At 57.3% G+C, this 27,698-nt stretch overlaps 1 protein-coding gene across 9 annotated transcripts in view; it reads left to right on the plus strand.

Moving 5' to 3' along the window:
* VAV2 (vav guanine nucleotide exchange factor 2) overlaps window positions 1-27,698 on the plus strand; it is a 183,558-nt gene that overhangs the window by 123,167 nt on the left and 32,693 nt on the right. For all 9 annotated transcript variants that reach the window (XM_082402378.1, XM_082402379.1, XM_082402382.1 and 6 more), the window contains 4 exons: window positions 16,868-16,970; window positions 19,801-19,899; window positions 22,012-22,080; window positions 23,086-23,186. In XM_082402378.1, coding sequence (XP_082258504.1) covers window positions 16,868-16,970; window positions 19,801-19,899; window positions 22,012-22,080; window positions 23,086-23,186 — 372 coding nt within the window. The remainder of the gene's footprint in view (window positions 1-16,867; window positions 16,971-19,800; window positions 19,900-22,011; window positions 22,081-23,085; window positions 23,187-27,698) is intronic.

Here is a 27,698-nt window from a genome sequence, read left to right on the forward strand (position 1 = left end):
CCACTGCCCTCAGGCCATGTAGACGACCCTCTTCCCCGGATTCCTGCCCCTGGGGGCCTCTTTCCTGTCTTTGTTCCTGGATAAACGGCTGTTCCTTCTGGGAAGACTCGTGGCCTCTCTCTCCTTCATCTTACAGCACAGACTGAGAATAAGAATCATAATCAGAGTAAGAGCCCGGATTTGCTGTGCACTTGCTGTGTCAAAGCCCCCAGCTTGTTCCATGCCCCCGTCCAGGCTGCCTCTAGGGTATGGGGCCTGGGCAAATATTCTCTGCAGGATCTCTATCCATTTAAATAATTTGAGTCATTGAAAAATCAACATGTGGGCAGCAAGCTGGCGGCCCAACATTATGTGATCTGTGAGTGAAACACTCACTGGCCAGTGGGCATAGCTGCCACCAGCCCATCTTCCGGAAACTGGGCTGACCCCAGTGTGAATGGTGGCGATCCTAGGGACACCTGGTCGACCCCATGTGGGTCCGAGGGTGGAGAGCACCCTGAGGGGGCAAGTGGGGCCCAGGGTCCACACGAGTCACAACCAGGGCCTGGAGCTCCCTACCTGAATGCTACTGCCCGGTCCCAGGAATCAGAGGAGGACTTGGAAAATTTCGAGAAGGGTGCACTCCACCCCACGGGGCCTCCCGAGGTGCAGGGCTGAATGAAGGGCTGCCCACCTTCCCCCACCCCCCGTAAGGGGTGAGGAAACGGAGGCTCAGAGAGGCACGGCCGGAGGGAGGCCCCCAGGGGTCCCCACCCGTCTGCAGCCCCCTGGCTGGCTGAGCTCCACGCTGGAACTGCTTCCCACCCGCCCTTCCTGGCATTTTCCGCCTTGGAGAGCCTCTCCCTGTCTGCCGAGTCCGGGCCTAAGTGCCCCCGCTTTGGGAAGTCTCTCACCCTCCGTCCATCCGCCCGCCCAGCCAGCATCCCCACTCACACCCCACGCATCACAGAGCACCCACACCCCTGTCTGGCCTTTGGGGTGTTTGTGGGGTGCACTGTGATAGACCGGAAGGTTCCCGAGGTCAGTCCCTGCATCTTCATGTCACCTCCCCGCCCCCGCCAGCCCCCAGCAGCTGGCACCCCGTGCCCGCGGCCTAACAGCGCATCCCAAGCGATAATGTTGGGGGTGGTAGGGGTGCACTGCTGGGACTTCACCTCCTTCTCTCCCCCACTCCACCCCACAGTCTCCTTGTGAGGAGTGTTCTAGGGGGGCCCCCGCTTTACAGATAAGGAAACTGAGGCCTCGGGAGGGGAGCTACTGGCCCATGTCACTCAGCGAGGGGGCGGCAGAGCTGCCCTTTTACCCCGAGCCTGTGCCCTCACCTCCCCACCATGCAAAGTCAGTGCCCCCCGCCCCCAGGGTCCAGGGAGCCCCTTGCCCGGTGCTGAGTGTCGGGCCCTGATCTGCCATTTCTCCCGAGTCACCCCCAAGCTGAGGCTGGGCGTCTCTGCCCTCCTGAGACATGCATGAGGGGTCAGCAGAGGCTGAGGGTTCCAGGATGATGGGGCCCACGCCGCCCTTGTGCAGCTTCCTCTGTACCAGCCAGGCCCCCCGCTTAGCCTGTCCCAATGGCTCTTTCACGTTCAGTTTGGAGGATTCCTGGGCGGTGAGTTGGCCAGCGACCCCGGGCGCCCATTTTCCCCTTCCTCGGTCTATTCTGCATGTGTCTGACCTCTCACAGGATGGAATTCCTCTCGCATGGAGAAGCCAGTCTGGGGGATGTGTGGCTTTGCACACAGTTCAATAATATTATTCCATGACATTAAGCGTGAGCTTCCTTAATCCAATGAGTTCCTTATGACTGCAGTTATTGCAAACGTAAATCATGCATTAATAGGGGAGGGGAATGAATTTGAGTCTTGAAGTTGCGGTTTGGTCCCAGAGGCTCCAGGTTAATAAATTTTTCATGCTTTTTTTCCCCCCTTCTCCTTTTACTGAAAATCAAGATTTCCTAGCATCCTGTCTCTGCGGACTTGGGATTCATATTTATCCATTATGGCAGTTTACAAGACACAAACAGAAATGTCATTTCTTCCCTGGCCTCCCCGGGGCAGGGAACGGGGCACTGGCCTGGATCTGACGCCAGGCAGCACCAGGGAGGCAGGGACTGACGTTTCCAGCAGAACTGGCTGATTCTTTCCTTTGGGCTCTGGCCAGGTGTCAGAAAGGATGATCACCTCGTGTGTCTAAGGGGCCCCTCCTGGTCTCCTAGACCTCGGACGCTCCGCAGCTGTTTGGGGAAAGGCGAGCGTGGTGGGGGGTCTGGGCACCAGTGGGGGACCGCCAGCGGTGCATGGCCCCGAGGACGCCTCCGTTCAGTCAGCCCATCAGTCATGTGTTTGTTCAGCTGCCAGCTGGTTCCCGTGCACTTTGTGGAAATTTAAAGCGCGGTCGGGGCAGCGGGAGTGGGGAGCGTGCTGGGGTGCGAGGGGTGAGCGTGGGCGTCGCTGGAGGAGAGACGCGGCTCTCCCGCGTGGGCCCCTCTCAGGATCCTCGCTAGAGGCGCCGTTCCTACCGGGCGTGTCTTCACAGCCCCCCAGTGTCACCCCGGCGGGTCATGGAGGGCCCTGCAGCCTCAGCCCACGAGATGCTGCTCTACACTGAGAGCCCCCTTCCACCCGCCTAAAGCAGGAGCACCGACCGGGCCGTGCAGGAGCCTCTGCCTTGTTCCCAAAGCAGCCAAGGGCGTCTCTGGGCAGACCCGGAGCCTCGGCTCTGGCGTGTCCTACCACGTGGGCTTTGGCGGGTTACCCAGTCTCTGTGCCCCGGCTCCCCTGTGTGTAACACACGGTGTCGGTCCTCAGCCACACTGCGGTAGCACAGCGCCCAGCGGGCACACCCTGAGCGCCCAGGCAGGGGAGGCGGTTCCCATCCTCCCGGTCTACCAAGGATGTGGCCTTTGTCTCCGGTTTCCAAATGGCCATGGCAGCGCGGTCCAGGAGAAATCAAACATGAGCCGCCTGTGCGATTGTTAGTTTTCTAGAAAGAGAAAAAAGAAACAGGTGAAATGAATTTTAAGAATGTATTTTTACTGAACCCAGTGTATCATCTAGTTCAACACGTAATCATTAACATAACAGATCGTTAATGAAGTAGCTGACAGTCTCTTGCAGAATGTGAGTCGGGTCAGTCCACTGGCCACGTTTGTGAGCTTGCAGCCACATGTGGCTTAGTGGCCCCATGTGGGCAGCCCGGGTCTCGGATCCAGAACAGCATTCCGGGGGCCAGCGCGGAGCCCCCTGCGTTTGAATGGATGATGTCGAAGATTATGTTCTCTAGCACTCTACGCTCACTTTTGAGATCCTTGAATAATGTATAATCAGATAATAGAGCAGCTGGTTGAAAAAATTAACGCAAAATAGTGCCACTTAAGAAAGGCTTCATCAAGCAAACTGAGCCCCAAATGAGAGGCCTGTTTTTAAACTGCCCTGACGATTAGTACCTTGCATTTGCCTAATGGCTCGTCCCTCCCGCTACCCCCTGCTTCCTTCCAGGTGCTCCCGGGAACCTGGAGCTGCCCCCCTACTTTCTCATACCTGCCCGACTCCTGGGTGGGCCAGAGTTTAGGCATCTGCACTGGGGGAGCCCCCCATTCAGGGCTGGGAGTCAGATTTGCACACAGAAAAACGACACTCATGAGACAGTTCACCACGGGAGTCCAGAGTGGGGCTGGGTGAATGCCAGCTCAGAAATCAGGGAAGGCTTCTCAGAAGAGGTGACCCCTGAGTCCTGGAGCCCAAGTGGGAAGCGGCTGAAGGGCAGGGCTGGCATCCCAGTGGAAGGAGCAGCCTTGCCAAGGCCTGCCCCCGCAGAGGCGCGGCAGGTTTGAGACACCGCAAGGTGTTGGCAAGAAATCAGAATTATCGAAGCACCCTGGGATGCGCTGGGAGGACCACCCTCCTCATACCAAGGAAGGCACGGCCTGCATCAGAAGGCCTGCAGAGACCCCCCCCAGCTGGGTGTGCTTCAGCGCTGGGGGGCGCCCGGCGTGGAGGGGGTGCCTCAAAGTTTTCCTTGCCGGCTGGAAAGGGAGCATCACGCGGGCCGAGGAACAGCAGGGGCGCGTCCGTCTCGGCCGCACGTGGCTCTCGTGGTGGCGTTCTGTCTTTCTCTGGGCCCATTCGATCCTCCTCGGGGCTCACTTCCCCCGTCTCCGGAGTGAAAGCACCAGCCTAGATGCCACGTGGAGCGCTTCGAGCTTGAAGGAGCCACAGTTTCACGATCGAGCAGCCTGCTCCTTGACACCGGTTTCGCTTTCCTCGGAATTGAAGTGATTTTCAGGCTTAAAGGAATGTGATCGTGACACGGCAGGGAGTATAATTCATCCGTAAACGTACAGCTGCGTGCTTCATTACATCATAAGATGACTTCGCAGCTTTAACGGTGTCGTGTTAGCATCGTTGGGGTAATTTTTTAAGATGCATAAAATGTAGGAATTTCCCCGAGTCGAAGCCGCTTTCGAGGGGCTTTGGGCATCTTCTTGGAGCTGGTCTTCCTGGTCCCTGGGGAGTGAGGTGGGAGTGCACAGGTGGGGGGGGCTGCTTGCTGGGAGGGCAGAGGCCACGCCCCTCCTGCCGGCCCCCTACTGCAGGGGATGAGCAACTGTCACTCTGCCCGACGAGGGAGAGCCTGTGCCCACCCCACCCGCTGACCTTGCCCGCCTGCTGCTCCCAGCCGCAAAGAAAGTTCCCTTACGTTCACGCCGCCTTTCGTGAGAGTTCAGTGTCGAGCAGGAGACCTGCACGTGTGGGGGACACCCCAGTGCGAGGCCTGGACGGGCCGCTGGGTTTGGGGGCATCTCATGTTTCTCCCAAGGGATTGCTTCTCCAAGGGGACAAGTTTGAAAGCAGACGACACAGAACCAGCCCCATTAAAAACTAACCACAGACCCCGCTTCGTGCAGAGCACAGACCCCACCATGGCCCAAAGGGGGTTGACAGTAAAGCCCCCCAAAGTGGCGGTGTCGGTGGCCGCCCTCCTCCGGCTGGTGGAGGCCCTGGCTGGACAGGGATGGGCGGGGTCCCCTGGGCGCTGCGGAGGTCTCCGCCCTGCTCTGCAGTCTGCTTCCCCGGACAGGGCGCCCCGGCTCCGGGCTGCTGAGGTGGTGACAGCCAGGCACAGGCAGGCCTCGGCCCTCCCATGGCCCTTGCTGGACAGGCCCACCCAGTCTGCCGGCCCAGCTGCCTCCCCTCTGGCCGTTCAGGCCTTCATTTGTACAGTGTGCACTTAGCGAGCACCAGCTGAGTGCCTCCCTGTCGAGGGGCTCTCCATCCTCACGTGAAGTCTGGGAGGCCCGGCCCGGCTTTGGGACCGGCCGGATGGAGGGAATGAATCCAGCGTCCACGGAGCACACGGGGGTCTGTCCCCACACTGAGCCCTGTGGCTGAGGGGCAGAGGGGATTTGAAGCAGGTCTGACTCAGAAGGCCACCTGCCTGACCGCCCTCTCCGCCCCAGGGCTGTCTGGTAGGGCCCTGCGGTGACCTGGGCCCTGCAGTTCTCATTCTTACAGCTCTTCTAAGCCCCACAGGAGCTATCCAGGCAGTGTCCACTGGGATCAGACCTCGACAGGCCAGGACACCTGGAGGGCTTCCTGGAGGAGGTGTTGGTGGAAGGGGATGGAAGGTACATAGGATTTGCCAAAATGTGACTTAGGAAACCTGCCCCCGCCCCCACCAGGCCGGCCACTGCCTTATTTTGGGCTGGGGTCCTGGGAGAGTCTGGGTCTCAGCTGTGTCTGTTACTCAGGACCTGAGGGCTGGCCGTGCCAGCCCCAAATTCACCGTATGTGTGCAGCCCAGTGGCTCTCCTGCCCCTGTGGCCTAGACAAGGTGCCCGATGCTCCCCCGCCCTCCCAGAGCTGGCTGCAGGACTGTCGGTCGGCCAGAGGGCAGCCCATCCTCACCCTGAGCGGTAAACAGGCTCGTAACTCCTCCCTCTTCTGGTTACGGAGGCCGGTGCAACTGACAGCCCCAGGCTCTGTGCCCCGCGGCTCTGAGGCTCCCTGCCCTGCCCTCCAGGGACATCTTGGCCCCTTGGTACCTGGGCCTGTGCAGTTTTGCAGGGTCCTGGCTGCTATGGGGGCCCAGGGCTTCATTGACCTTGAAACCCTGACCTGCAGCACTTCAGGAAAGAAGCTTGTTCACTCTCTGTGCTAGAGAGAGCACAGGGGCCCTTCTGAATGAATGCAGAGCAGATGCCCCGTTGCCACTCTGCCCTGGCTAAATATTTAAATTATGCAGGCCAGCAGATACGACACAGACTTAACATGAATTTTTATTTTTAATACCTAGTTAACCCCGGGTCCTTTCAGGACAAGGCTGTCACAGCGATTCTGGGGTCTGATTTAACACAGTCTCTGTAGGGTGGGGAGGCCAGTGTGGAAGGATGTACACATTCATTTTACTGTTTTCAAGAAGAAAGCAGGGACCAGCTGTGCTGTGGCCAAAAGTCTGTCTAATAAAGGCCTCTCCAAATCACTCTCCTGATACTAACTTCCAGGACCCCATGAGGAAAAAGACTAGGCCCTCCTTACATTATTTCCCATGTGTTCAACACAGATTTGACACACAGTGGCACTTAAGAAATATTCCTTTAAAAAATGAATAAGCATAACATGTTGGATTTAACTATAAAAAAACCCTGTCATGTACATAATATCTGCTGTATTGGTTGCCAAACCCTTATTCCTCTTACATAACCCAGCCCAGAGGTCACCTCCTCCAGGAAGCTGAATGAGGTGCCCCTTCCCCAGAAGATTAAAAAGTCCACCAGGATTATCTTTGTCACTGTGTTGTCATTGTCTTCCTGCATTTGTCCCCCACGCCCCAGAGGAAAGCTCCCCACGAGGGTCATGACCTGAAGGGAACAGAGCACAGAAAAGGCAGGTAACTTGAGCTGGGCCCTGCACACCATGGCAAGGCCCTGGACATCTGCTATTCTTATATTAAGGGTCCAAGCATGGTTCCAGGTATCGTTCAGTGGGTCCCCCTGAGTGCCAGGCCTGGTGCCTGAGTTTTGCCCTGTTATCTCAGCCTTCTGGACCCTGCAAGGTGGGTGGCCCTGCCCTCATTTTGTAGTTGGGGAAATTAAGGCTCAGCGTGGGTAAGTGATTTGCCTGCAGGTCACACAGCACACTTTACATGACAAAGGAGGGATTGAAACCCCGAGCCAGCTGCTGCTTGGCTAGGACAGTCCCCTGGGCCTCATCCTTGTGACTGAGTCTGGCTGTTGGGAAGAGTCTTCTACTGCTTAGAAAGAGTCCCTGGAGAAGAGTGAGTTATGGCAGGAAGCACACTGCCGGGCGAGCCGGGCCTCCTCTGGGAATCTGGTAGCCACATCTTTGTCCAGGTGTGCCCGTAAATGGCTGTACAACCTTGGGGGACCATCTTGCCGTCTCTGGGCCCTGCTTTCCCCATCTGTAGGGAGAGCAGCCCCTCCCTCGACTGTTGGGGGGAGGGTCCGCTGAGGGCATGTGAGGCCGACCTCCCTAGTGTTAGCAGCGCCTTATCTGTCTGTCTGTCTGTCTGTCTGTCTGTCCCCACGTGCAGCCCGTCCAGCCGACAGCTGGCTTCTCCGGGCCCTCTGAAGCCCCCTCGCCCTGCCGCCCCCACTGCCTGGTGTGGACGGAGGTCGGGAGATGTCAGGTTTGGTTTCCTAGTAACAGTTTAACGGTGATTTGGGATCCTGCTTCCCAGCATCAGACAGCCTGAGGCCAGAATGCATATCGCATCTGTCAGTAGCGATATTTTATGTCCATCATAAACATACAGGCTCGCCAGGGGCAGAAAGTGGAGAGTTTGTTGGCTTTTCTCTGATTTTCCATAGGCGGCGAGGGGCTCTTCTGAGCAGCTGACTTTCTGTACCAAAATTGGGACAGGCAGGCGAGGCTTCTGGGGCGGGGGGCGGGCCGTGGGGTCTTGGCGGGAGGGGAGCTTTCTGCCGTCTCCGGAGGGCAGCAGGCCGCGCTCGGCCCTCCTGGAGGATCTCAGGCCATTGTGAGGATCAGGATAATTTCCGGGATTTAGCATCTGTCAGCGCAGCTGCCGCCCGAAAGCAGCGGGAGTGAAAGGGTGAGGGGAGAGGAGGCCGGCAGGGAGGTCGCTGTCCCGGAACGTGGGCTTGGGGCTGGGGAGGCCGTGGCATCCACGTGGCGTCCAGCTGGAGGGAGAGCCGCGGTCTCGCGGTGGCGTGGGCTTGGCCGGGAGGCTCATCCGTGAGCGGGCATCCACGTCCCCACTGTGGTCCCGGACTCCCCCGCTCACATCGTCCTCCGCTCTCTCCTGGACAACTGGACAGAGAAGGGCAACCTCTGAAACCTTCCAAGGACAAATCAGTGCTGACACCCGGCTCCCAACTGTCTAGTCTCATGCGTTTCAGAACATCCGAGGTGTTTAATGCTGCCGGTGTCTGTTTATCGAGCATGGACCCCTGAGCTAAGTATCGTTGCATTGACCCTCCCCTCTCACCCATGGGGTGGCGGGCCACGGTCACTTATTGAGCACCTACTGTATGCTGGGCCTCTGCTGGTCATCTCCATTGAGGCTGGTCCTTCCAACGACCCGACTGGGGGGTTGGCCTTATTCTCAGTTTGCAGATGGGGAAACTGAGGCTTAGGTTCTCCTGCCCAGAGTTGCAGAGCCGGACGCTGGCAGGGCTGAGAATCCGTCTCGGACTCGCCTGACTGCTTCCCCCCACGGGGGTCAGTTTCGGGAGAGTCAGGTTCCCACCACGAGAGGCCCCGGCCTGAGCTGAAGGAGAAGGGGACCCACCAGCCCTGCGGTCCAGCATTGACCGAGCACGGCTACGTGCACAGATGGCTCCAGCACGGCGGGGACATGCAGTTTCTCCGTGAAACCCAGCCTCTGATAACTTGAAACCCCAAGACACGGCTCTGTTGGTCCGAGTGATGATGGGAAAAGAACCAGGGTGTAGCTGAGACGACCTGCCACGAGCGACTCCCGCTGGGGTGACTCAGAGGCTCTTTCGGGTTTTTTCAGGGCCTTGGGGGCCTTTTCAAGGACTGTGGAGGTTGGGCTGGGGGTTGGGGTGAGTGCACCAGGCCCAGATGGGGGTACAGACTCCTTGCCTCTCCGCCGTGGGATGGTGTGCAGGGGTTGCTGGGGGCTGGCTCCGGTTCTGAGGGCCAGGGCAGAGCTGGGTGGTCATTGAGCTCGTGTTGCAGGGAGGAAACAGACCAGGATCCTTACCCCATGGGATCCACCTCCAGGTCACCGCCCTGCACTCCAGGACACTTCAGACACTCGGGGGACCTCACTTTGCACCCCTCCCCCACTCCTGAGCCCACACCTGTCATTTCCTTTTCCTCCATCCAACAGCCACGGCCGTCAGATGCACTGGGCACAGCTGGTCACAGCATTAACTCATCTGCTTTAGCAGATGCCTAAGACCTGTAATCTATCCCTTGCCCTGTTCAGGAGACTCACACTTGGAGGCGATGCCTTAGCTAAGAGTTTGGGTAACAGTGGAATTTCCACGCGATGTTCGCCAAAGGGACAGAGCTACTGGGAACCAGAGCTTGTCACCCCACACAAATGACACTCCTCCAGTTTAGAAGGGTCTGCATCTCAGCCATAACTGCTGCCCTGTCTATCTCCCCACCTGGACAGAGTCCGTTGGTGCCTCTGTCATCTCTGTGTCCCCCCAGATTCCACAAGTTACCTACCGGACAGAATTGGTCTTAGGATAAGTATCGATTAAACCAATCAAATCTGACAGTCTTTTCATCTTAACTGCTGAGCTGAACAAATATGTTTAACTTTACTTTTATGACTTTGTTTTCATTTTTTAAAAAAACCCACTTCTTTGCTTTTTCTTTTATTTCCCCTTCTCCCATAATGTGGAACATGCACAAGCTGAAATTTTAATGCTACTGTTTTATAATTTTGTGTAATATACATGAACCTGTATATCTTAGTGTTCATTGACCTGAATTAAATAATAGTTGGGGAGTATTTTCACAATTAAAAAGTATTGTAAATGTAGAGAGTAGGATTATGAGTGCCCTCATGGTTCTATAACGAGGCCCTGTAGACAGCGGTAAAGTTAGGACATTACAGGCAGGAAGCTGACCATTCACTACTCAAGTTTTTTTTTTTTTTTTTTTAATTGAAGTATAGTTGATTGACAACATTGTGTTAGTTTCAGGTGTATAGCAGAGTGATTCAGTTATACATACATCTATATCTATTTTTCAGATTCTTTTCCTTTATAGGTTATTACAATATTGAGTATAGTTCCCTGTGCCGTACAGTAGGTGCTAGTTGGTTATCTATTTTATATATAGTAGTGTGTATCTGTTAATCCCAAACTCCCAATTTATCCGTCCCTCCCCCACAAGTTTTCAACAGGCTCTGGATAACAGACATTTTGCAGAATGGAGAGAAGTGATTGGGTCTGCATTTTTGAGATTTTTCTGTCCCAAGTTCAGATGCCAGAGCACAGCTCTCTCTCTCTGGTGTTTCTGGCTGCCTATTTTTAACCTCAGTGCCCTGTGTCAATTAGAAGAGATGAATGTGGTGAACATTGATCCTGCATGAATGACTGTTCCTTGTCTTTATTGATTCTGAGAAAGAAGAGCAGCTGAGATCATGGTGGTGGACATTTGTTGGGGGAACCACCAGGGGTGTATTCCCAGTGTCTCAGTCTTGTGGTCCTGTTCCTTCTGTGAGTACGGGGGCAGGGGGAGAGGGACTGTATCATCTTACTGTTACCCGGAGGAACCCACTGTTTCTTCAAGAGCTGCTCACTGTGGATGGGATCGAGTTCTTGTAGTCTTTTGTATGAGGGCATCCCCAATCCACTGGCTTGAGGTGCCAGAGGAAAGAAATTGGGGGTGGTAGAACAGCCAGAAAGTTAGGCAGGGAATGCTGGAAGGGAGGGACCCACAGGCTCAAATCTGCTCATAGAATCCACCTAAATCCTGGGTTGACCATTAAACCTCACACACACAGGAGAGACCCTAAGGTTTCCAGCAAAAAATGTCGCAGCTGGAAACTGGATTTAGCAGCCATTTCAGCTGCTGCCCACTGCAGGGAAGATAGAGTTTGAAGTTTAAGTACAACCAACCGAGTTAACTGTCAGAACAAGTATTAGTCTTCAGAAGAAATAGTAGGATCCGAATCTCTGTAATGAATCACTCATAACGTCCAGCGTCCAATGAAAAAAATCATCAAATTTACAAAGAAACAGGAACAAGTGAATCATACTCAAGAAAAAAACAGTGTTGAGGGGAACCAACCTTGAGATGACTTAGAAGTCACAATTAGCAGCTTTTATAAATATGGTTGGGGCTTTGAGGAAAATATGCACCAAATCAATGAACAGATGAGGAGCCTCAGTAGAGAAACAGAAACTATAAAAAAGGGCCAAATGGAAATTTTAGAACCAAAAAGCATGAAAACAAATGAACAGTCACTGGATCAGTTTAATAGAAGACTGCAGATGGCAGAGGAAAGAGTCATTGAACTTAAAAATATTCAATAGTTCGATGGAAGTTATACACTCTTAATCACAGAGAGAAAAGGAGATTGAAAAATATGAACAGAGCCTCAGACATGTGGGACAATATCAACTGGTCTAACAGGTATAATTGGAATCCCAGAAGGAGAAGAAAGAGAGAATAAGGCAGAAAAAAAAAAAAAATTGAAACAGTAGTCCCAAGCTTCCTAAATTCTAAAAGCTCTATGATAAAACTACAAAATGTTGCTGAGAGAAATTAAAGACCTAAATAAATGAAAGTGTATACTATGTTCGTGGATTGGAAGATGATATTGTTAAGATGTCGATTTTCCCCCAGATTAAACTGTAGATTCACTACAGTTCCTATTATAATTCCAACAGACTTTTTTTTTAAATTGACAAGGTGATTGTAACGTTGATATGGAAATACAAAGGACTTTAGGATAGTCTAAACAGTCCTATAAATGAACAAAGCTAGAGGATTTACACTGCCTGATTTCAAGACTCTCTATAAAACTAAATCGAAAAAAAAAAAAAAAACTAAATCGAGACAGAGTGGTATTGGCATAAAGATAGCTGAATGTATTGATGGGCTAGAATAGAGCATTCTAGAACAGACCCACACATATATAGTCAATTGGTTTTTGTCAAAGAGATCCAAGCAATCCAATGGAGAAAAGAAAGTTTTCAACAAATTGTTCTGAAACACCTGGATATCCATGTGGGGATGAGTAAATGAACTTCAATCCCTACCTCACACCATACACAAAAATCCATTTGAGATGGATCAGAGACCTAAACATAAACACTGAAACCATATAGGTCTTAGAAGAAGATACAGGAGAAAGTCCTTTGCAACCTGGAAGAAAGCAGAGATTTCTTACACAAGGCACAAAGATTTTGTAGGTGCAACACAGGATAGAGTCAGGACACCATAGAAGAAAAAGTCAGTAAATTAAGCTTCATTAAAATGAAAAATGAGGGCTTCCCTGGTGGCGCAGTGGTTGAGAATCTGCCTGCCAATGCAGGGGACACGGGTTCGAGCCCTGGTCTGGGAAGATCCCACATGCTGCGAAGCAGCTAGGCCCGTGAGCCACAACTGCTGAGCCTGCGCTCTAGAGCCTGTGCTCCGCAACAAGAGAGGCCGCGATAATGAGAGGCCCGTGCACCGCGATGAAGAGTGGCCCCCACTTGCCGCAACTAGAGAAAGCCCTCGCACAGAAACGAAGACCCAACACAGCCATAAATAAATAAATAAAAATTTTTTTAAAAAGCTGTTTATTATTTTTAAAAAAAATGAAAAATGAATGTTTATCAAAAGACACCATTAAGAAAACGAGTAGCCATGCCAGAGACTGGGAAAAAAAGTTCAAAAAACATATCTGACAAAGGACTTGTATCCATCGTATATAAGGAACTCCTAGAATTCAATAGGAATAAGGCAACCAATTTTTAGAAATGGGCAAAAGTCTTGAGCAAGCCTTTCTCATAGGAAGATACACAAATGTCCATGAGTACACAGAAAAAATGTAAACATCATTAATCTTTGCAGGAATGCAAAATAAAACCGCAATTCTCTCTCACTACATACCTGCTCTAATGGCTAAAATTAAAAAGGCTGGAACCCGCCAGAGCTGGAGAGAACCGCAACAACTATAACTCGTGTACACTGCTGGTGGTGGAGTGAATGCTGCAGCCACTTTGGAACAATGCTTGGCAGTTATTGATGAAGATAAACACACACACCTCCCCTTTGATCCAACACTTCCACTCCTCATGGAACTTCATTTCCAAAGGAAATGAGAGCACATGTCCACAAAAAAAAAAACCAAACAAAAAACGGCAAATGCTCATAGCAGCTTTTATTTACAATAACCAGAACTTGGAAGCAACCCAAATGTTCATCAAAAGGAGAATGGATGTCAGATTGTGGGATTAGGACTCAGCAATAAAAAGGAATGAATTGCTGATGGAGGCAACAGCCTGGATCTCAGGGACATGATGTTGAGGAGAGGAAGCCAGACACAGACGTGAACGTAACAGACGATGCAGTTGATGCGACGTTCTAGAACAGACGAAGGGAATCTCTGGTGAAGAACAGTAAGAGGCGGGTTACTAGGGGAGGGGAAGGGGTCGATCAGGGGCGTCCCCTTGTCAAAATGGTAGAGCTAAGGGTACATCTTGATCTACATAAATCCTATCCCCCAAATGAGAAGCCTATGTTAAGGTATTCTGCCCCATGCTCGAAACGCAGTAGGTGCTCTGTAGACACAGTAGGTGCATGTAGACGTCGGTGCATGCCTAGATATGCGGATGGTGCCAGGGAAGAGGGTGGCAGAGAAGGGACTCTGCCCCTCGGCACCTTCCATAGCACCCCACAGTCCACACTGGTGTCCAAGCGTCTTTCAAGTCACTCCTGTCTGGGAAGCTTCTGACCTCTCCAGCCTTCACTGTCCTCTCCGTCAAGCGCAGCTCTTGCTTGGGGTCCTAATGGGGCGGGTGCCTGCATCACCCTAAGATCGACAGATCGCCGGTTCTATTTCTCTGAAGAACCCTCAGTGCCCACGCCATCTGGTCCTCAGCCAATGAAAGCCTTACGACCAGTGCACCTACCAGGAGATAGCAGAGCAGGAACGCGGCTTCCGAAAGACCATGTGGCCAGTTCCCCGCCCGTGCACCCCGGCTTCCGCATCCGCACGACAGAGAGCTATGGGCTCAGTTGCATCTCGAGCCCTGATTCCGGTTGACTGATGGTGGGGGCTGCATGCGGGTCTTTGCTGAAAACGATTCTGAGCTGGATGGGATAGAGTCCTGGGGTCAGTTAGGATGTTCCCCCTAATGTGGGATGAGAAAGGGGGCTCCTGGGCTGGCAGATCGCTGTCCCTGCACCTGAGGGCCTCGAGGACCCTTTCCAGGCTGACGTTCAGTTACTTTATTCATTTCATCGGCTCGTAGAATATTTAACTGTCAAGGTTCCCCTATCCACCCCACTTCCTTCCACTGGCCCATCAGAGCAAAGCCGATGACTGTCTTCAGACGGTATGAGCGGGCTGATCTGCCTTCGAGGTGTCTCACTGAGCAGCCCGGGGGCCTCCCTGTCTCCCCTCTGTTCCACGCTGTCAGAATTCTCGACAGTGCCTTTGTCACCAGCCTCGCTTGGCTGCATGACAAAAATCCAGGGCGTCTGGCATCCTTCGGAAGGAACCCCTGCAGGTACTTGCCTGGACCCCCAGTAATCTGGTGGGCAGGGCTGCGGGAACTGTTTCCTCTCCTCTGGAGAGGCGGGGGTGATTTGTGTCAACACGAGTGACCGTTCCCAAGGCCCACCTTGGGGGACAGAACCCCCTCTCCGCCTTCTCATTGGTTCTGACGGGAGCTGGGAGCCCTGTCACCATCTGGGTGCTGATTTGCGCCCCAGTTCTCGGCACTGCCGACGTCCAGACACTCGTCTCGCAGTGGAGGGCGGGCGGGAGAGGGGAGGAAGGACGGGCTGGGGCCGAGATCACCCCACAGCTCCCGGTAGCCGCTGTGGAGCCTCAGTGTGTGGTTTTCTAATCTGTGAAAGGGCCTCAGTGCTCTCCATCTCCAAGGGGGTGTGAAGTTGAAAAGCATACGTGTTTTTCGAGTGCCCGCACGTGCGTTGGCCTCCCTGTGGGTGGGCTCGTCAGTGGGTGGGTGACTGTTCCTGTCACAGTTACGGGGGTCCGTTAGCTGGCCTCGCCCCGTGTGATCCGGCTTTGTCCTCAGGCCAACTTTTGCATCCTCACACCTGGAGTGGTGGTGAAACAGCAAGTGACATACCCCCAAAGCAGCTTCCTCTCCTGCCCTTGCTCATCAGCTACCTGTGGGGGTCTCATCAAGGTGGACACCGGCTCAGCCCGTCCCTGGAATCCGCCCCCCCACCCCCCACAGAGGGAAGTCTGATGCATCTACCCACTGTCCCATTGCAGCTCGGCCCCACGGGGGAGGTGTCCAGGGCTCTGGGGAGACTGGCTGCCACGACCTTCCTTGAAATACGACACGTTCTCTCCAGTAGTTTTGTGGCGATCTGTCTCCCCCGCCCCAGCCTCTAGAATGACAGCTAATATTCAGAAGCTAGGTTTGGGACGGGGCCAGAAACCCACTCGTAAGAGCCGCTGGGTATCGTTTCTGCTCTCGCCTCCCTCCCCTCCCCGCTCCCGGACTCTGTGCGGTGGGAAGGGGAAGTGGTCCACCTCATGCTGACGCCTTTCAGAAGAGAACTTTGCCAGGCCTCCTTTGAGCCAGGCTAGGAGATGTGTCCTCACACAGAGAGGCACTCGGGGCTGGCGTGGTCCTCCCGGGAGAGCTGGCCTCTGAGCACAGCCTGCCCCGAGGACGGACCCCACGGCAGGCTGAAGAGCTGGCTGCCCTGGGCCCAGGGTGGCTCCTGTCCCCGATCCCCAGGCCAGGGTGACCCCTGGGGGCCGGGGGCCTGTGGGAACTGATGGGCACGTCGGGTTGGCTCACTTGCTGTTGGCTCATTCGGTGAAATATCTGCTGAGGTGAAATATCTACTTTGTATCAGGAGTGGGGATCAGAAGGGAGTAAGAAGTTGGGTTTCGTCTGGGGAAGAGACAGGCTTATCCACAGGCACTTATAAAATAATTGGAGGTGCAGTGAGAGGAATGCCCTTGGTACAAGAGCTCCAGATGGAGAGTCCCGGATGGCAGACTGGGCGAGGGATCCCAGAAGGCCTCTTGGAGGAGGTGTCCCTTGACTGGAGTCTTGCAGATCAGAGGGGATCACTTGTTGGCAAGATCATGAGCTGAAACAAAGGTTTATTGAATCGTAAGTTAAGCGGTAACTTCCCTGGTCCTTTGGGAAGGCGCATCGCACACCCCTCGTTCCTCTCTGCTCTGCTTCCTTGCTGACTGGTGGGGAAAATGTCCCTGTGCCTGTGAGCTCTGCACTTTGACCTTCACACTTCGACTGCTGGGACTGGGGAGACCTTGGGCTGAGCCGAGAGCGCTCGGGGCTCCAGGTCCCAGGCGTGGGCCCGGGGAGAGGGCATTTGGTCCCCAGAGCTGGCCATGACTGTCCATCAGCTCTGCAAAGATTCCCGTTAAGGCAGCATCTCGCCCCCGGGCCCCAGCGTGTGTCCCTGCTTTTACTAAAGGTCTGAGGTAGGTGGGCTCTGTCATGGTGGAACCTTCCAGAAGGGCGGCAGGCAGAGCACAAGGCACTCCCAGGCTGCCTGGGTTAAACTACCGGAAACCACGGGAAGCAGGTGCCCTGTCCTTGGACCAGGACACTGAGGCCGAGAGGGAGGGCCTCGCGGTGGCCCCAACTGCCTCTGCCCTCCGGGGGGCACCCTCGTGGATGTGGCTTCAGCCCCCCACCCCTCTCCCCCGCTTCCCTCCTGTGCAGCGAGCATGACGTGGGAGAGGACATCTACGACTGCGTCCCGTGCGAGGATGAAGGGGATGACATTTATGAGGACATCATCAAGGTGGAGGTGCAGCAGCCCATGGTGAGCCCCGCTGCCCGCCCCGCCCCCGCTGCCCCGCCCCGCCCCCGCTGTCCCGCCCCGCCCCACCTTTAAAGCCTCTGCGCAGACCCCACCGCCTGAGCCACCGAGGGGCAGCCGCACCCGGTCCTTCCCGGCCCCCACGGGGTTCATCCCCTGCGCCAGTCGGCCAGGTCCCTTCTTTCCTATGAAATGTCCTAGGGAGACCGGGATGTGACACCACTGCCACCCCACCTCCCCGGACGTGTTGCTCTGGAATTCTCCTCCGGAGGGCGTGCAGGACCCCGAGTCCTTCCTGCCCAGGGAGCCTTAGATAGTGACTCGGTGCTGGTCTCAGGCAGCCTGCATCCCTCTGCCCTTAGCCAGCCGTGCGTCTTTCCTGCGCGAGGATGTTTATTTCTGACGGGCGTCGGCTGATCACGTCTCCGATGTTCGTTTGCTGCAGCTCCGCGTGCTGCCCGCAGCTGCTGTACCGGGGAGGGAGGGTTCCTGCCAGGCCAGGACAGGAGACAGGGACCTGGTGGCGTGGACCACAGCCCTTTCGCACCCCCAGACTCCTGGGGGCGGTCGCGATGCCAGTTGCCAACTATGGAGGCTTTTGATGACACTTGCCTTCACCAAAGAAATGGGGGCAATTTCTCTAAAAGCAGGTTTCAGCCTTTTCCCTCAGCGTGGGAGCCACCAGCTGGTGGTGGAGAAACAAAAGGGTAGGACACAGCTCCCCACGAGGCCTCTCAAAGGGGCCCTTCCCGCTCTCTGCCGGGAGACATGCCGAGATGCCGGCAGTCGGCTCACAGCCCCAGATGCTGCTTCTAAGAACGGGTTTCTCATTTTGCCCCTCAAGGGTCTGAAGGTGGGTTTCGGTCCCCACAGTTACCAGGAATCTCACTCTGGAGAGTCAGCTGTGGGTCTGTGAGCCCAGGTCTGCCCCCGCCCCGGGCAGCCTTACGGTAGGCAGCTCTGCTCCTGAACCTTCCAGGGAAGTGGGCTCAGGGGGCCGGAGGGCTCTCCTTAGCCACCCTAGAGCCCACCTGAGCGGCTGGCTGGCCTCCCGCATTGCCAGCAAGCTGAGTGAGATGGGCGCCGCCTGACTCCCCAAGCCCTTTGGAAGCTGGGTGTCCTTGGGTCAGGAGAGGGCATGTGGGTGTAGTGGCCTGTGTGGTTGTCTGGGGGGACCCCCTGCCCCCTGGCTGTACGAGGTCCCACGAGACCCCGTCTGCACCTGGCTTGCAGAAGCCCTCGAGTGGGCGCTCCCCAGAGGCCGCTGCTGTCCCTGGTGCTGAAGGCACATGACAGGACCCGGGGCGTTCGCAGGACCTGCGGGGCTGGGGGAGATGCCCCCCTGTGTCCTGGGGACAAACCAGCATCCCACCTGCCCAGCGATGCTTAGTGTCCCAAGTCTCGGCGCTGGGCTCACGAGCTGTCCTGTCCATCCAGGCAGGGCAGGCCTCCTGCCACCCGCCAGGTCCTCTGAGATAAAACAGCTGGTTTTATTTCCTCCCCTGTCATGTCTGGAGCTATCTGAACGGTCTAAGTGGAAAGTATTGGGAATAGTGATGTTTCTAAAGGAAGATACAGCCAGGAGATGGCAGGTGCCACTCTCAGAGCCCGGCCGTGGGGAAGCTGCCATGTGCTCGGTCCTGGTGCTGTTCCCCCACCCCCGGCCCAGCCAGGCTGCCATGCGGGCGGGCGGAGGGTGTGATGTGATCTCTGGGGCTGTTGGCTAATGTGGGTGAGCTCCCTGACTTCTCCAAGCTCGGCTTGAATAAGCATAAGCATTGCTAACTGGTTCTTTGCCCTATTTATTTCTCCATGCTTTCAGATTAGATACATGCAGGTAAGTGGCAGGTGGAGGGGAAGCCCGGGGTCAGTTCTGCCAGCACCGTCTTCCTCTGCCTTCCGGGAGGAACTCGGGACCCTGTCCCCAGGGAGACGCTGTTGGGCAACACATTCTTACACACAGTTTTAGGGGAATTGTGGACCCTCAACACTGAATTCCCAGGCTGAGCGGGGCTTCGGGCTTTGGGAAGGGACCTGGGGGGCCTGGGTGATGTGCCCGCCTGGCAGGTTACTTTGGAGAACTGTGGCCCCGGCAAACCCACGCGGGGCCCTGGGGCATTTCTTGGAGGAGGAGGAGGGCAGGTATGAGTCCAAATGGCACGCCCCACGTCCCAGCACTGTTTCCCCAGAGCCTTGCTTGCTCAGTCAGCCTGAAAGGACTTAAGGAGAGTGTCTGGCCCATCCACAGAACCTCCGACAGTCAGCCCACCTGCTGCCTCTTCTCCGGCCCCTGTGGCCACAGTCTCTTGGTCAGTCCCACCCCAGAGGTGGGGCAGGCCCTGCCTCAGAGGCGTGTCCTCAGTGACCCCTGCCGACGGGCTGTTAGCTCAGAACCTGGTCAGAAGCAGTGGACATTTGGAAAGTCCAGCCCTGTGGGGAATTGGCTTCTTTCTCTGAGGCAGTAGCAGGCTGAAGCTGGGAGGGTGGATCACTTGGTGGACACGGGTCCTCAGGGAGCTGGTCAGACCCTCTCCCTGTGCACACAGTCGGCGCTTTAAGCATGTGACGCCTGCTGTATATGCTGGAGGGGGTGACCAGTCTGGAGGAGAGAGATTCAGAAGCCTCTGTCCCATCTCTGCGCTGTCGTCAGTTCTCAGGGTCACACCACGTCCCCTCCCCTCTGCCTCAGCCTCCCCGTCTGCAGAAAGGAGGGGAAGGGCCTTTTGTCTCCCATGCGGCCCCCTTCACGCTCAGTGACCCCACGGCCGAGCCCGGGCGGGCGGCAGGTGGAGGGCATGGCGGGGTCCTGGCTGACCTCCTGTGTCCCCTCTAGAAAATGGGCATGACGGAGGACGACAAGAGAAACTGCTGCCTGCTGGAGATCCAGGAGACGGAAGCCAAGTACTACCGGACCCTGGAGGACATCGAGAAGGTGGGCGTGGCCGCCGGGGCCACCCAGGACCCCTGCCTCCTGGGAGACGCTGTCACCGAGCAGGGACTCAGGACAGCGGTGACGGAGGCGGGGCTCAGGGGCCCTCTCGGTTTTGCACCCTCCACCAAAAAGGAGGTCGCCCTCACCTTTCCTCTGCCCTCTGCCCTCTGCCCCCACACAGGCTGTGGGCTCCACTCAGGCCAGTCTCCTCGTCAGCCGCCACCCTTGGCCCTGGTCCCACCTCCCACCCTTTGGTCTCAGCTCGGACCCTGGACTGTTCCTGAGCTTGTTTCGGAGGTTCCTTCCAGCCTAAACGGGGCGTCGTTACGGCTTCTGCTCCTGAACGCGCTGAGCTAGGCTCTCTATGTTTGCATCCTCACCCAGAGCTAGACGCCTTCTGTATACGCTCCCACCCAGGCCAGACGCCGAGTGAGCTCTTGATGTACACCTCCCCCCTGGGGGGCTGCCTGCACTCAGCCTGCCCCTCCGTAAGCTGCGACAACCGCAGTACCGCCCACCGTGGGCCTCCTGCACCTGGGACGCAGCTGGGCCCAGTGACGTGAGTCTTTGGAACTCCTGTGGCGGACCGTGTGCTCCGCTGAATGGCTGGTCACTGCTTTCTCCCTGCCGGCCTGCCCAGCTCCCGGACAACCACGGATGGGCCTTCTCCTGCCATCCGCCCTGGCCTCCTGTGGGCACTGGCGCAGTGCCATTTCCCTGTCACTTGGGCATCCTCACTGCCCACTGCCAGTGTGTGCTGGCCTGAGAGAACCAACACGGTTTTTGAGATAGACCCTTCCTGGCTAGTCTTTCATTGCAGACTAGGGCCAAGTGTAGCCATAATGGGGTTGCCTAAGTAGGTCCCCACCGTTTAGGGCACTGTGGAGCCTCCAGCCAGGAGTCATGAGATGCCACTTGGCCCCAGGTCTGGCCCAGGCTTGACCTTTCCCCTCCTCCCACCCCACTCAACCCTTGTGTGTCCGCCCTTCAGCTCCTCCCCTCCCCCGACCACCAGCTTTTCTGCAGACACACGGTCCCGGCTGCCCACCCCACCCCCAGCAGTTCCACTCCTTTGAGTCCCAGCTCCCGGGTCAGCTCCTTCCAGGGCCCTGCAGGCTTCACGTAGCCCGAGTTGCGTTGCAGAAAACCGGCGGGCCGCTGTGGCCCGTCTCCACCCCCGGAATGTGGGCTTTGAGGGCGGGTGCTGCCCGTCTACGGGCGCAGTGCACGGCGGGGGTTGAGCTGGGGCCGTGCCCAGCCGGGGCGTGCATGTGCTGAGTGCTCTTGGGGATGATCGTGTTTGTAATCGTCCCCTAGCCGTGTCGCCATCCCCGTGTCAGGGGAGGAAACCGAGTCACACAGTGGCCGGTGCTGGCACGGCACAGGGAGAAGTGCTTGGGTGCGTCCAGCAGCCACTAGTGTTTGTTCGTTTGGACAGGTCTCTCCTGCTCCACACAGCGGCCAAGGAGAGGGCCAGGGGACCAGGACCCTGTGGGAGAAGGGGCAGGGAGAGGGGAGGGTGGCTGGTCGTCCCCTGCGGGGGCCTCCAGGAGGCCAGGGGCAGAAGCACCCCTGCCACTGTGGCGCTTGCGGGGCTGGAGTGGGCCTCTTGATGACAGATTTGGGGGCGCACTCATGGGTGTAGGCTCAGGAAGTGGTGTCGGGTGGGAATCACGGCACTTTCTCGGTCCTCAGGCGCTCCCTTGGGCGATGTCTCTCACCTCCCGGGAGGACCCCACTTTCTCAAATATCTCAAAAAGCAGAGCCCACCCTGGCTGGCCTTCGGGTGGAAGTCCAGCGCCACATGCAAGGGGCCCTCTGGGGAGCTTTGCCCACCGGCCGGGGCGGGTGCTCGCGCTGGTCCTTAGGCCTGACCCCCACCCGGTCCCACACTTCCCGCGCAGGTCTCCCCTTCTCCAGTAAGCGTGGCGCCCCTGCGTGTGCTGGGCTGAGCGGCCGCCCCGCAGGACCCTTGGTGGCGGAACGGGGGTGCTGCCTGCAGTCGCCTGTTGTCTCTGAGGCCGTTAGAGTCCCTCCGACCAGTGACTGTGGCCTCGAAGGTGACTGGCGTCCTTCAGGCGGTGATGGCAGTGATGGGCTTCTCTCTTCCAGAACTACATGACCCCTCTGAGGCTGGTGCTGAGCCCGGCGGACATGGCGGCCATCTTCATCAACCTGGAGGTAAGGGTCCCAGCCCTGGCTCACCGTGTGCGGGCTGGAGGTCCTGACCTGCTCGGACGTCAGGCGGGCTCCCACTTGACCGTCCCCAGGGCTTGCGTGGTTGATCCTGGCTGAAGGGTGCTTTCGTGGCTGACAGATGGGGGGCGGTGAGCAGCCCCCCTTTTCTCGGGGACTTTGGTTTTAGGAGACGGAGGACACAGTTTCTGGGAGCTTCCCTGCCCAATACTGTGCTGGTGGGTATGCACACGCCCTGGAGGAAGCATTAGGTTTTGTCATCAGTGGAGGGAAGTGTGTCCCCTCCCCTTCTCTGAGCAGACAGAGCCCCCTCACTGCTCTGCAGTGTCTGAACACGGACACCGGAGGGCCATCCCGCGTGGGGAGGCTCACCTCGATGTGGTCAGCAGAGCCGCGGCCGGAAGCTGCGTGTGGGTGGGCTTCGTCGGGGAGCGCTGGCCCTGCTCTTCCACAGGATGCCAGTGGATTGAGGGGTGGGCGCTGGTCACCTCCTGGGTGAGGCTGACGCAGACCCCGGAGCTTCGCGCCCCCTGCGCCCCCCGACCCAGAGTTCATCCTGCTGTGAGCCGTGGCACACGTGGCCGCGGAAGGACTGGGAACCTGGATGGGGGATGGTGCTGCCTGCTAGCTGCCCCTCTGCTCTGAAGTGTGGACACACTTCCCCAGGGCCAAGGCCCCCCTTCCACAGTGGAGAGACTTCACCCCTCGGGGCCCCTGAGCCCCTTCACCCCCTCACACAGCGGGCGGGTCCCGAGGATGCTGGCTGGGGTCGGGCGCCGTGTGTCTGGACAGGCTGCTGCAGACTGTGGACGGCTGTAGCACCTTCTAGTGAACGGCACCCGGTGTGTATGCGAGGAGGTGCACCCAGCGCCCGGCCGCTCACGTGGACGTCCTCCCGTCGAAACGGCAGCCCGGAAAGAGCGTGATCGCAGAGCCCGCGTGCCCCCCAGCCTGCTGCGCCTCCTCATGCGTGGTTGCTTTTTGTCCCAGGACCTAATCAAGGTGCATCACAGCTTCCTGAGGGCCATCGACGTGTCTATGATGGCGGGGGGCAGCACGCTGGCCAAGGTCTTCCTGGACTTCAAGGAAAGGTGAGTGGCCGGGGCCTCTGGGGTGTCCGGGCGCCTCTCCGTTTCCATTGTGGGGACGGGGCAGAGCTGGTGGGCGAGTTCACCCAGGTTACCGCTGCGTGGTGCCCGAGGCGGGGGTCGGTGCTCCTACACTCACCCTATCCTCACTTGTAAACTGAGAAAACTGCCTGCCCTACCCCTGCCGTCGCAGCCTGGATGGGAGGGGCCTCTCGGGGGCTCCAGCCGCCCCCTCTGCCTCTATTCTTGGGGGTCTTGGTGGCTGAAGGACACTCGTGCCATCACGATGCCCCTGCCGTGCTGCAGACCCCAGGGGGATCGGGCACCGGGAGAGTCTGCCCCTGAATTCTGTGCCTGGGGGGGGTGACCTGTAGCACCTGCTGCTGCAACAACTGCACCCACCCCCGCCTGTGCCAGCCTGAGTGAGGGGCTTCAGGGGCTGCAGGGAGCCATGGCTGAGAGCCCAGGCTCCGGGTCCCCAGGGCTGAGGCCATGCCGCTGCTTCTACACGACACCACACCCCGACTTCTTTATCTGTCGGTCAGGGGCCACGATGGCGTCTGTGCCACTTGGTGCCCTGAGGGTGAGCAGAGGCCAGGCCTGCGCTGCCGACACGCTGGTCCACACCCAGCGAAGCCTGCGGTGACCGTGCAGGTGGAGGGGCTGGATCTGGGCAGCTGGGCGGGGGTGCGGACAGCAGCCCTGGACACGGATGCGTGGCCATTGTGGCATAAACTGGCTTCAGCCCTGAATGTGGGGAGACGTGGTTCCGAGACCGAGAAGCGCAGAGCCCTGGATCTTCCAGTTGTGCCCTGGTCCTGTGCGAGTCTCCGCAGCTTCGGGGCAAGTGTCCATGGAGCCCGAGGGGGTATAGATGCTCTTGTCAGAATCCGAGGCGGCCTGTCTCCTCCAGGCCCCTCCCAGGTGGTTAGGCTGAGTCTAGACGCAGAGAGGGTGCCGGCCTCCACCCCGCCGGAAAGTCACCTGTGATAATCATGCCCGTTAGTGGGGTCCCTGGTCCAGAATCAAGACTGTCAATGGGAGAGAGTGACAGCTCATTAGGAATCAACGCAGGGGCGTTTTTTTTAAAAAAAAGTATACTGCTATTACATGGTCCCTGTGAATCTATTTGATTGTTTGCTTTAAGCGCCTCTGTTTGTCACCCCAGTTGATGGAGGGGTACGGAGGCAGCCTTCTGTTCTCTAGAATGTCCTGCTGGAGCCTGGCAAAGGGGATTGGGATTCTGGAAGCTTCCAACTAGGTGTGAGGGGGCAGCTGTCAGGATGGCTCTGCCGTCCCAGCGGAGAGCTCGGGCCCCTGCTTCTTTCCCTCGCACCTTGGCAGCTGGCGCTTCAAGACGGGATACTGACAAGAATGAAGCCAGATGACGTGAAGGGCTCACGGGATGCCAGCGTTGCAGGGTCCCGGGAGATGGTGGTTTTAGCCACTGAAATCTCAAGAGATGCATCAGGAGACGGTGCCTGGCTTTCTATCCCTCGTAGAATCTTTGGAGAAGGAGCCCAAAGGTTCTGTCTTCGTGGTGCCTCTGCCTGGCTGCTTGTCGAGGCCGAGGTACAGATGGATCACCTGCCCTCTCCTGGGACCCTCCGCGTCCCTGGCGCAAGGGCTCTGCGGCCTGGCCTGTCCCCATGGTCCAGTTTGCCTGTGAGCAAGACCTCGCACCATCCGCTACACACAACCTCGGGCTGGCCTGCCCCCAGGCCTCCTTTCCTCTGGGAGTGACGGACGTTTCCGCCTCGGAGAATTGCAATGAGCAGAATGCATCCTGGCACCGAGAGCTCTGCAGATGGTCACCCGCCCAGCGAGGCATCGGGGGTCCAGGCACTTTTCTTGGGGTCCCTTTGCGGGAGGGGCTGGCTGCATTTCATCAGACCTCATTTGCCAAATCACCGCCCCTCCCAGCATCCGCCTTTTCTGGCACGTCCCTTCTTATTTCTGAGTCAGCCCCCAAGGCCCTGGTGTTCGCTGGCTTACCGATTCTGCAAGCATTTATGGGGTGCCTGCTGTGTGCGGCTCCAGAGCTCTGGGCCAAGGACATCGTGGTGAGCGAAGCAGGCTCGGCTCTCCCTGGGAAATGAGTCCACAGACGAGAGACTTGTCGTGGGCTGTGATGGTGCCTGAGAGCACAGGGAAGGGGAAGGGGATGTGGGGGAGGGACTTGTAGCACAGGCTGGGGCCCCCTGAGGACCTGGGGGAGAGGGGATCAGCCCTGAAGCCATGTGGGACAGCCAGGAGCTCTGACTGTAGAAGCTGAGGGTCAGCCAGGAGCTCTGACCGTTTGGGGAACTGCCAGAGGCCGGAGGAGTGGGAGCGAGGGGGCGAAGGGGAGGCTCTCCAAGGAGCAGTTACAGGGCTCTGCAGGATCTGGTGGGCCAAGATAGGGATTCATGATTTTTTTAATGAGGGCAGGAGAAGCCATTGAGGAATTCAAGGGGCAAGATGCCGGCAACTCCTCACTGATGAAGGCTGGGGTAGCATCCAGGTGTGGTATGAGCAGTGCGGAATGGCAGAGGACAATCACCTCCCTCTTTTTGGAGCTTATTCTCCCATTAATGCAGCCTCGAGCCTCAGACAAGGCAGATGCTCCTGTTGACCTTGCCATGTGGGCTTAAAGGAGACGTCTCCCACACAGAGGGAGCTGGCTCTCGGGCAAGGTTTGCATTGAAGTCACACTGTTTGTATTTATCCCTGGGGCTGACCAAGGTGGGCCTGGAGCCTGACTTCTTGTGGGTTCGGGCTGGATGGGGCCTGGGGAGCTGGTGGCCCGGTGGTAAGGTGGGAGGACCAGCTCTTAGGAGGGACTGTCTGTGGGGCTTTGCACAAGTGCTGTTAGGAGGAACGTCGTTCAGAAGGGCAGGTTCCCCGCCCCAGGACCCCGTGGGATTTCCGTGAGTGTGGAGAGAGAGGCTCTGGGCAGGTGAGGGCTTTGGCGCTCTGCAGCTTCTCCTTGCTCTTAGGTTAGGTGGACGGCACTGCCCTCTGGCTGTGATTTCCATTCACGGGAACCAGGGTCTCTGGGGGCCTTTCATCTCAAAGCCTGAGGTCAGGTGGTCCTGCACAGGGACAACCCTCTCGTACCCCCTAGAGCCCCCGCAGGGGTTCGCGTGCCTGCCCTGTCAGGAGGGCTGCCCTGGGACCGTCAGCTGGAGAGCCCTTTACCTCCCGCCCTGTCCAGACCTCCTTTCCCAGATGGGGCAGCTCAGGACGGGAGAGGGGTGGGGCCTTGGCCACGCGTGGTCTCAGCTTGTTCCCGTGTCCCGGGTGAACACCTGGGCGCATCACCTGTGTCCTGGGACGCGCTCCGTCCTGTCCCCGGCTGTGTGGGCTGAGACAGAAGTGACGCAGTGAGGAACTAAGGCGTCAGATGTATTTCTGTGAGAGGCATTCAGGCCCCCTTTATGGGGTCGGAGTTGAAAGTTCAAGCAGTTAAATAACATACCCCCGAGCTGGCGGCCAGCATCTGCCACCTCGTGGAAGAGCAGAAGCGTGACGAAGCTCACTCAGCTGACAGCCCGGGACACTGGCACGCAGGGTCAGCGGGGACAGAAGTTAGGAATGAGGTGGCCACGTTACCTGCGAACTGGTCGATTTCCTCCGTGGCAAGAGCGCTGGAATCTTTGGGTTGCTTCTGCAGCGTGATGGAAATCACGTGTACAGAACAGTGTCACGCAAGCGTGCATCAGGCCGGGTCGGGGAGACCGCCTTCCCCGGGGCCTCGGGTGGCTGGTGTTCCCAGGCGCTCCAGTGGGACCTTGAACCATCAAGTCCTCCGTGTGTGCGTTGCCTTACTTCCAAGTTTCTGGTTTTTTTTTAAACTTTGGTGCATGAAACTGGCTTTCTTTCTCTTCCTTCCTTCCTTCCTTCCTCCCTCACTCCCTCTCTTTCTTTTTGGCTGCGTTGGGTCTTTGTTGCTGTGCGCGGGATTTCTCTATTTGTGATGAGCGGTGGCTTCTCTTGTTGCGGAGCACGGGCTCTAGGCGCGCGGGCTCAGTAGTTGTGGCTCGTGGGCTCTAGAGCGCAGCCTCAGTAGTTGTGGCGCACGGGCTTAGTTGCTCCGCGGCACGTGGGATCTTCCCGGACCAGGGCTTGAACCCGTGTCCCCTGCATTGGCAGGCGGATTCTTAACCACTGCGCCACCAGGGAAGCCCCTTAATCAACTTTTATATGAAAATCCTGAATTTAATAGCAGATTCTTTGAAGTGGAAACCAGGGCTCAGGTTCTCATGCAAAGTGGCTCCTGGTCAGTGTGTCACACTCTGCCAGGTGCGGCCAGGTGCTTGCCGAGGCTTGGGACTCAGGACCCGGCCATCTATCCCAAACCCCCAAGGCCCCAGGGAGGGGAGACCTGCCCAGGGGCTCAGGTGGCAGAGCCGGGATGCTGGATGCCCGGCCCAGGTGTGGTCACCGCGGGTCCCTCAGGCCGTGCAGGGAGAGCCTGGGGTGTCCCACAGACCCAGCGGGATGCAGTGTCATCTCCTCCAAAGTGAAGCCAGC

This window comes from Balaenoptera borealis (genome assembly GCF_965194805.1).
Source record: "Balaenoptera borealis genome assembly, chromosome: 8".
NCBI classification, from domain to species: Eukaryota; Metazoa; Chordata; class Mammalia; order Artiodactyla; family Balaenopteridae; genus Balaenoptera; species Balaenoptera borealis.